The sequence below is a fragment of the Somniosus microcephalus genome, chromosome 3, assembly GCF_052327205.1.
Source record: "Somniosus microcephalus isolate GS21.2 chromosome 3, FLI_Smic_1.0, whole genome shotgun sequence".
Classification (NCBI taxonomy): domain Eukaryota; kingdom Metazoa; phylum Chordata; class Chondrichthyes; order Squaliformes; family Somniosidae; genus Somniosus; species Somniosus microcephalus.
This window is the reverse complement of record NC_140989.1, coordinates 122,919,169-122,928,674: the sequence shown is the minus strand read 5'-3', so window position 1 is coordinate 122,928,674 and position 9,506 is coordinate 122,919,169. Positions and strand designations below refer to the sequence as shown.

General features: G+C 45.0%; 1 protein-coding gene across 2 annotated transcripts; it reads right to left on the bottom strand.

Moving 5' to 3' along the window:
• LOC147121359 (centriole, cilia and spindle-associated protein-like) lies at positions 1 to 9,219 on the bottom strand. 2 transcript variants are annotated; one of them, XM_085981560.1, is made up of 3 exons: positions 8,319 to 9,219; positions 2,418 to 2,602; positions 1 to 1,167 (listed from the first exon to the last, which is right to left on the bottom strand). In XM_085981560.1, the coding sequence occupies exons 1-3, from the start codon at positions 8,749 to 8,751 to the stop codon at positions 925 to 927; spliced, it is 861 nt and encodes a 286-aa protein (XP_085837686.1). In that variant the 5' UTR covers positions 8,752 to 9,219; the 3' UTR covers positions 1 to 924. The 2 variants fall into 2 exon arrangements, with proteins under 2 accessions (XP_085837686.1, XP_085837685.1); XM_085981559.1 differs by having other exon boundaries at positions 2,418 to 2,686; positions 8,319 to 9,218.
• Positions 9,220 to 9,506: the final 287 nt, after the last annotated feature.

The window sequence follows — 9,506 nt, the reverse complement described above, 5'->3', positions numbered from 1 at the left end:
CACAAATATATAAATTTATTGAGCATATTACCTATTGCACTTTACACATACTGAGAAACAGTGTACAGATACAGTACATAGCAGTACACTTCATAATACCTGGGTCCTTATTAGAAAGAAAGACTTTCCATTTATATAGCGCCTTTCACAACCTCATGAATTCCCAAAACACTTTACAAATCAATGAAGTACTTTTGAAATAGCTCACTGTTGTAATGTAGAAAACGCATCAGCACAGCAAGATCCTACAGCGATGTGATACTGACCAGATAATCTACATAAATTACAAAAGACAAAACCCCAAAAAGGACTTGTACAAATATTACAAAAAAGGTAAACCCTATAGAAAAAAGCCCACCATTTATACTTTCCCTGAAGTGCAGTCTCATTTAAATTTCTGTCAGCACTGTATCTAATAAGAATTGTTTGAAAGATCATGGCGAAAGCCACAGATTAAAAAAAATTACCAATACAAATTAAGCCATTTGTGCAAAGTAATACTGGGTTTTTAGAAATTTAAGTACAATCGAACTGTACTAACAGGACTCATTGTATACATGACACAGCTCACACTGAGTAATTAGGACAGTCAACCACTGTCAGTTTGGAAGATAACTGCAGGAGTGGCTTCTGTTTTGAAGCAACACAAGGGAACAATTCCCATTTCTGAAATGATCTCTTTCGTCCTGCTGTCAATGCCACATGTCGCAGTTTGAAGACAGAAAACCAATACTATCACTGGGTCTATTCTACTAAGTCAGCAAAACATAATTATTGTTAAATACAGGTTTTACATGTGAATTAACTCCAGTAACAGACTTGAATCAGGACCTGTGCTGAAACAGCAACTGAGCCCAACATAGACCCAAATAAATAAACCAAACTATCTTGCCCAATCTCTATCCAGCAGGAGGCTGCTGGGACTCAGAGGGATCGTGTTGAGTAACATCTCATGTATTCAGACAGCCAGGGATCCTCCAGCCCAGCAGGTTGCAACACTCGACCTTGCGAGTGCTTGGAAGAAGGTTTGTGTCCCGGGAAAGATTTACACTGGGGGTTAGGCGAGCGGGTACTCGATGGCTTGGTGCCCTGGTGTCGTCTCGGAGCCACGCGCAATGTTCTCTGCACCTGCCGCCTGTCCTGGGCACGGACTGCAGATTCAAAAATCTGTGAAAGAGAAATCAAGTTCATTCTGTGGAAAAAGAGCTTATTCTACATTTGAAACAAGATCAGCAGCAGACAACTGGTTTAACAAACACTGGCCAAGAGTTTCCGCTTTGGGTGCAAATTGCGCCAGTTTTGAAAACGTTTTTTTTCCTCAGAGTTTCCGCTCACTCATTTGCATATTACCAAATGCAAAATCTGCCATTAACCAGTGCAATCGGGTGTTTTAAAACAATTTTTTCCAAAAAATTGCTTCATAAAATATTCCTCGATATAGTTAAGAGTGGTAACTTGGTGCAGTTTAATTAATACAGCTGAAAATGAGTTTATCATAAAAAATAAGCCTTTTTAAATTGAGTCCATCACTTTTTTTTATTAATTCCTGGGATGTGGGCGTCGCTGGCAAGGTCAGCGGTTATTGCTCATTCCTAGTTGCCCTTGAGAAGGTGGTGGTGAGCCACCTTCGTGAACCGCTGCAGTCTGTGTGGTGAAGGTACTCCCACAGTGCTGTTACAGAGGGACTTCTAGGATTTTGAAGGAACGGCGATATATTTCCAAGTCAGGATGGTGTGTAACTTGGAGGGGAAATTGGAGGTGGTGGTGTTCCCCTGTGCCTGCTGCCCATGTCCTTCTAGGTGGTAGAGGTTGCAGGTTTGGGAGGTGCTGCAGTGCATCTTGTAGATGGTACACACTGCAGCCACTTTGCGCCAGCAGTGGAGGGAATGAATGTTTAAGGTGGTGGATATAGCGTCCCCTCAGTACTGCCTTTCAGACAGTACAGCGCTCCCTCAACACTGCCCCTCAGACAGTGCTGCGCTCCCTTAAGTACTGCCCCTTCGACAATGCAGCGCTCCCACAGTACTGCCCCTTCGACAGTGCTGCACTCCCTTAAGTACTGCAGCGCTCCCTTAAGTACTGCACCGGGAGTGTCAGCTTAGATCATGTGTTCAAGTCTCTGGAGTGGGGCTCAAACACACAACCTTCTGAAATACAGGCAATGGAGGTGGGCGGTTTGGTCAACCGTGTCAAAGGTCGAGGAGGGATAGTTTACCATGATCATAAAGGATGTAATTTGTGCCTTGATAAGGGCCGTTTCAGCATGTGGCAGGGGTGGAAACCCGATGGAGAGATTCAAAACATGGCGTTGCGAGAAAGGGAATGAGAGGAGGGAAGTCCACGAGCTCGTCGCACTTACACAGCACAGCCTTAGGCCGGGCGGAAAGTGGGAGGATTGGGTTTCTCCAAATTCTTACCTGTCCTCTCAAAGCGGAAGCACCGACATTGTATGTCTTTTTACAGCCCACCTCGGCCTCCCTCTCCGCCCAGCCATACATTGCAAACGGAGGTTTGGTTTCTGTTGTGGCAGCATGTGGCGTTATTGTCGCTTGAGGAGTTCTTCGTGGTTTTTCCAGACTCGTACTCTTAACACGACGATAATCTAGAATGGGTTGGATGCACAATTCACCTTTTGGTTGTTTGTCATTTTTATCTTTTTGATTCACCTCAAGAATAATTTCCTTCACTGTTTAAAAAAAGAGAAAAGAACGGTTAGCCTGTGTAATTTGTAGGAGTCCCAAATTTACCATGAGGGCAATCATTGCCCCAGAAACAGGCACAGTACGAGGTAACAAGATGAGGTCAGATCTTGCAAGCACATGGAGACTTCAAAAGTAACTCAACAGAAGTTTTGAAGATTATGGAAGCAATGGATTGGTCCAAATATTAAAGCCAGAAAATCATTATTATCCAGTTCTGTCAAGCTCAATGCATTGGGCATTAGACAGAGCCTCCTTTCGTCGTGCAAATCAGAGCGTCACATCTGTTGCACGTGGAGACTAATTACATCCATTAATCACTAGTGCTCTCAGTCTCCAGCACCGTGGCCTCTAAACTGGTGCTCACCTCAGGATGGGACTGACGTACTGAGGAGGGTCACTGCATTTTAGTGTCCCAAACCATTATCCCTCAAGGCTGTTAAAAAGGAAAATATTTGTACAAACTGATATCTTTCAATCACCCATTGTGACCACGTCAAGCTGCTGACGAGGCAGTTTGAGACCAGACATTCACAGAATCACAGAATCACAGAAACCCCACAGTGCAGATAGAGGCCATTTCGGCCCATCGAGCCTGCACCGACACATATCCCACCCTATCCCCGTAACCCCATGTATTTAATCCCCCTAACACTAAGGGTCAATTTTTCATAGCCAATCAACCTAACCCGCACATCTTTGGACTGTGGGAGGAAACCGGAGCACCCGGAGAAAACCCACGCAAACACGGGGAGAATGTGCAAACTCCACACAGACAGTCGCCCGAGGCCGGATTCGAACCCGGGTCCCTGGCGCTGTGAGGCAACAGTGCTAACCACTATGCCACCGTGCTGCCCTGTCATGGAATTTCCCTGACTGCAACATTGTTGAACTGACAGGTGATGCAGTCTTGGCCATTATTAAGGACGTCACATAGGGAGAGTTCTGGAGTCACTCCAAGAATGGAGAGATAAGAAATGGTGCTTTGTAAAATCCACATCTTTTTAAATCAACGGTCCCAAGAGTGTAAAATAATTAAACAAGTCTCACTGATCCAAACTTTGACTGTCAGTTTTAATCCTCTGCCAATCTCAGCGCCAAATTAAGATGTTTCCTACATTACAACAGTGACTGCACTTCAAAAAAGTACTTCACTGGCTGTAAGGTGCTGTGGGATGTCCTGAAAGGCACTATGTAAATGCAAGTTCTTTCTTTTCTTCTACAAACTTTTAGAAGAGATAGGCAAAATGGAAAAGGAGGAGGGGTAGCCCTGATAATAAAGGATGAGATAAAGATAGTAGAGAGAAAGGATCTTAGCTCCAAAAATCAAGAACTGGAATCAGTTTGGGTGGAGCTAAGAAACAGCAAGGGGTAGAAAACATTTGTTTATAGGCCCCCAAACAGTAGTTGTAAAGTAGGGCAGAGTATAAATCAGGAAACTAGAGGCGCATGTAACAAGGGTAAGACAATGATCATGGGGGACTTAAATCTACATATAGACTGGGCAAACCAAATTTGCAGTAATAGCATGGAGGACGAATTCATGGAATGCATACAAGACAGTTTTCTAGATCAGTATGTTGAGGGAACAGGGTATTTTAGATCTAGTATTGTGCAATGAGAAAGGGTTAATTAATAATCTTGTAGTAAAGGAGCCTTTAGGGAAGAGTGACCATAATATGATTGATTTAACTAAATCACTTTCAAACTCAATATAAAATTCTGAGACTAGGGTCTTCAATCTAAACAAAGCAAACTATATAGGTTTGAGGGGCGAGTTGGCCAAGGTAGATTGGGAAACTACATTAAAAGGTATGACAGTAGATAAGCAATGGCTAGCATTTAAAGAAATAATACATAATTTACATTCCTTTAAGGCACAAAAACCTCAGAAAAAGTGGTCCAGCCGTGGCTAAAAAGAGAAGTTAGAGATAGTATTAGATCAAAGGAAGAGGTTTATAATATTACCAAAATGAGTAGCAAGCCTGAGGATTGGGAGGATTTCAGCAAAGGATGACCAAGAAATTGATAAGAAAAGAGAAAAAAAAAGATTCAGAGTAAGTTAGCAAGAGACATAAAAACAGATTGTAAACATTTCTATAGGTATGTAAATAGGAAGAGATTAGTGAAAGTAAATGTGGGCCCATTAGAGGCAGTGACAGGAGAAATTATAATGAGCAATAAGGAAATGGAAGAGGCATTAAATAAATACTTTGTATCTGTCTTCACAGTAGAAGACACAAAAAACATTCCAGAAATAATGGGGAACCAAGGGTCTAGAGAGAATGAGGAACTTAAAGAATGTAAGTATAAGTAAAGACATAGTACTGGATAAATTAATGGGACTAAGTGGCGACAAATCCCCTGGACCCGATGACCTGCATCCTAGGGTTTTAAAGGAGGTAGCTGCAGAGATAGTGAGGGCACTGGTATTAATCTTCCAGAATTCTCTAGATTCTAGAACAGTCCCCAAGGATTGGAAGGTAGAAAACATAACCCCGCTATTTAAGAAAGGAGGAAGAGAGAAAACAGGGAACGATAGGCCAGTTAGCCTGACATCAGTTGTAGGCAAAATGCAAGAATCTATTCTTAGGGACATGGTAACGGGGCACTTAGAAAATTATAATATGATTAGGCAGAGTCAACATGGTTTAATGAAAGAGAAATCGTGTTTGACAAATCTGTTAGAATTTTTTGAAGATGTAACTAGTAGGATGGATAAAGGGGAACCAGTGGATGCAGTGTATTTGGATTTTCAAAAAACATTCGATAAGGTGCTACACAAGAGGTTATTACACAAAATTAGGACTCATGGTATTGGGGGTAATATATTAGCATGGAATGAGGATTGGTTAATGGACAGAAAACAGAGAGTAGGAATAAACAGGTCTTTTTCAGGTTGGCAGGCTGTAACTAGTGAGGTACCGCAAGGATCAGTGCTTGGGCCTCAGCTATTTACAATCTATATTAATGACTTAGATGAAGGGACTGAGTGTAACGTATCAAAGTTTGCTGATGATACAAAGTTAGGTGGGACAGTAAGCTGTGAGAACACAAAGAGGCTGCAGAGAGATATAGGCAGGTTGACTGAGTGGGCAAGAACATGGTAAATGGATTACAATGTGGGGAAGTGTGAAGTTATCCACTTTGGTAGGAAAAACAAAAAAGCAGAATATTTTTTGAATGGTAAGAGACTGGGAAATGTTTGCACTCAGAGGGACCTGGGTGTCCTTGTACATGAATCACAGAAAATTAACATCCAGGTACAGCAAACAATTAGGAAAGCAAATGGTATGTTAGCTTTTGTTACAAAGGGATTAGAGTATATAAGAGTAAAGTCTTAGTACAATTATACAGGGCATTGGTGAGGCCACACCTGGAGTACTGTGTGCAGTTCTGGTCTCCTTACCCAAGGAAAGACATACTTGCCTTAGAGGGTGTGCAGCGAAGGGTCACTGGGCAAAATTCCCTCATCCCACAAACCAGTCCAATGAGGAGAGAGTGAGCAGACTAGGCCAATATTCCTTAAAGTTTAGAAGAATGAGAGGTGATCTAATTGAAACATAAAATTAAGGGGCTTGACAGGGTTCATGCTGGGAAAATGTTTTCCCTGGCTGGGGAATCTAGAACACTGGGTCACAGACACAGAATAAGGGGCGGCCATTTAAGACTGAAATGAGGAGAAATCTCTTCACGCAACAGGTTGTGAATCTTTGGAATTCTCTACCCCAGAGGGCTGTGGGTGCTCAGTCGTTGAGTATATTCAAGACAGAGGTCGATAGATTTTTGGGAACGAAGGGAATTAAGGGATATGGGGATAGTGCGGGAAGGTGGAGTTGAGGTAGAAGATCAGCCATGATCATATTGAATGGCGGAGCAGGCTCGAAGGGCCAAATGGCCGACTCCTGCTCCTATTTCTTATGTTCTAAAAGTTGGGGATGAAAGGGAATCTGGAATGACAGAATTGCTCCCCCTCTCTAAAATCTCAGCAATCACTAACTTGTATTTTGATGGTAAATACATTCTAAACCTAAATTCTTAGTGTAGAAGTAATAAAAAATCCAATAAGCTCATTAGAAGCATTGAAACAGTACAAAAATCAAAGTAATTTAATATCCATGACATGGCCACAGTAAAAATGAACTCTCCCTGAATTAAGAGCCTGTGCATCCTGTTTCAAGTTTGCAGGTTGAGTGTTACGGCAATGGACAACTGAAAGACCCCAGTAACAGTGCAGTTAGCAACAATCATGCATAGAATTGTATAATGATACAGCACAAGAGACCTTTCGGCTCATCGTGCTAGTGCCAGCTCTTTGACAGAGCTATCTAATTCATCCCACAGCCCTGCTCTTTCCCTATAGCACTGCAAAATTTTCCACTGCAAGTATTGATCCAATTCCTTTTTGAAAGTTATTATTGAATCTGCTTCAGGCAGTGCATTCCAGATCGCAACGACTTGCTGCGTAAAAATGTTTTCCTCCTGTCACCTCTGGTTCTTTTGCCAATTACCTTAAATATGTGTCCTCTGGTTACCATCCCTTCTGCTACTGGAAACACAGTTTCAATGCAGATGGCAACAATCGTACAGATGACTCCCTTTATAAGGTTTACATTTACAGGGTAATTCAGCAGCATATACTTTTCATAAAAGCTTTTTTCTGATATTGTAGAAATAAGGCAGAAGGCTCAGTTCATTGAGGCAGAGGATACCTGTAACCTCCAATAATGGTACATTTTCCCAATTTCCTCCCTCATTTCTAGTTATCCCGTTATTATCGCTAACTAAATATTGGGAAGGCCGAAGCCATTGTCTTCGGCCCTCGCCACAAACTCCGTTCCCTAGCCACTGACTCCAGCCCTCTCACTAGCATCTGTCTGGCTGAACCAGACTGTTGGCAATCTTGGTGTTATATTTGACCCAGAAATGAGTTTCCGACCGCATATCCGCAGCATAACCAAGACCACCTATTTCCACCTCCGTAACATCTCCCGACTCCGCCCCTGCCTCAGCAAGTCTGCTGCTAAAACCCTCATCCATGCCCTTGTTACCTCTAGACTGGACTATTCCAATGCACTCCTGGCTGGGCTCCCACGTTCTGCCTTACGTAAACTTGAGCGCATCCAAAACTCGGCTGCCCGTGTCCTAACTGGCACCAAGTCCTGTTCACCCACCACCCCTGTGCTCGCTGACCTACATTGGCTCCCGGTTAAGCAACGCCTCGATTTAAAAATTCTCATCCTTGTTTTAAATCCTTCCAGGGCCTCGCCCCTCCCTATCTCTAAACTCCTTCAGCCCCACAATGGGAGGGGGAGAGCCAGAGAGAAGGGAGATGGGAGGGAAGGGTGGCCAGGAGAGGGCTGCAATAGTGCAGTCTGGAGGTGATAAATGTGCACCGCATGTACCAGAGTACCCAAGGTTCATGCATTAGGAGCACCAACATTTTGATGGAACTCTTAAAAACAAACACTGGTTATTGCGCTTATTTGGGGGGGGTGGGGGAGAAAGAGAAAGCGTGGCCATTCGGGTCACTAAGTCAGAACTGTTACCCCTACCCACCACCCAACCAACCGTCAGTCCAGCACCAATACCTGGTGGGGTTCAACTGGGATTATTTACCCGTGGAATGTTCGGGTGCCGGAGGTTCGATCCTGGAACGTTCGGGTACCGGAGGTTCGATCCTGGAACGTTCGGATGCCGGAGGTTCGATCCTGGAACGTTCGGTTGCCGGAGGTTCGATCCTGGAACGTTCCGTTGCCGGAGGTTCGATCTGACGATGGGGGGATTCCCCGGGTCCCTGGGGTGCGGCCGGCCGGCTCACTGGGTGACGCCCCTCTCCCCGGTCTTGCTCCTGCACTCTCGGGGTAGATGCGCCACTGCTGGAACTGGAGCTGCAGTCCCAGCCGGTCCACACCCAGGGGATGTGGGCTTGCTCCAGCAGCCGGCGCATGTTCCGGTATTGCACCAGGTCACTGTAGCAGCTGCTGTAACTGTCCCATTTCGGCCCTTTAAATTTCTTCATGTACTCCGTCTTCATTCTTTTTGTCACCATGTTCCCCGGGCTCCGCCCACAGTTGTCGAGCCCGCCCGCCCCACAGGGCACAGATTATCCGGCGCACTTTCTCCGACCTTCTGGGAGGCGTGTCTGTCCCCCGGGTTACGCCCGAACAAGCTGCTGCACCTCGGCCCGGGCAGATTGGAGGCTCGGGGTTTTATCTGCTGGTTCGACCCTGCTATGGGAGATTAAAACAGGAAACAAATGACGAACTCCGCGAGTCAGCGGCCTCGGGCTTTAATCCAACACCGCTACTTAATATTGCTACATGTCAAATGTGCCATTAATCCGCTTCGCTCCGCCCCCTCCCGCTCTCACTGGGTTAAATTACCAGCGCTGTTTCCATGGACTGGAAACCTCCCCATTTCTAAATTTATTCCGCGATTCCTTTCTAACTCTGAGATCACACTGGGAGCGGTGACTGAGGTAACGGACCTGATAATTCACTCCGCCAGTCTCAGCGTGACTGGGATTTCTGCCGCTCCCGCGTTTTTATCAACACCTCGCTGTGACGTCACAGCGGGCGATGACGTCACGGCGGATGTCACCTGTGCAGGTGACTGGGTCTGTGACGTCATTGGCAACAGAATTCAGCCTCTGAAAGGAAGGCAGGAACCTCCAGGGCGAACTGACCCCCGTTCGGACAGAATTCCTCGTCAGCGCGCGGCCCCGAAACCCCTCTTGGGAACCAGCGCCTCACAACTTGAGAGCCGCCTCAGGGAAATACCCTCCGTGCCCTTTAGCTATGTGCG

Excerpts from the sequence above, each read along its gene's own strand:
- LOC147121359 (XM_085981559.1), bottom strand. The coding sequence starts at position 8,751 with ATGGTGACAAAAAGAATGAAGACGGAGTACATGAAGAAATTTAAAGGG. Across the intron at positions 2,687-8,318 it reads GGCACCCGAACATTCCACGG|TGAAGGAAATTATTCTTGAG; the intron begins GTAAATAATCCC and ends TTTTTTAAACAG. Across the intron at positions 1,168-2,417 it reads CTTCCGCTTTGAGAGGACAG|ATTTTTGAATCTGCAGTCCG; the intron begins GTAAGAATTTGG and ends TCTCTTTCACAG.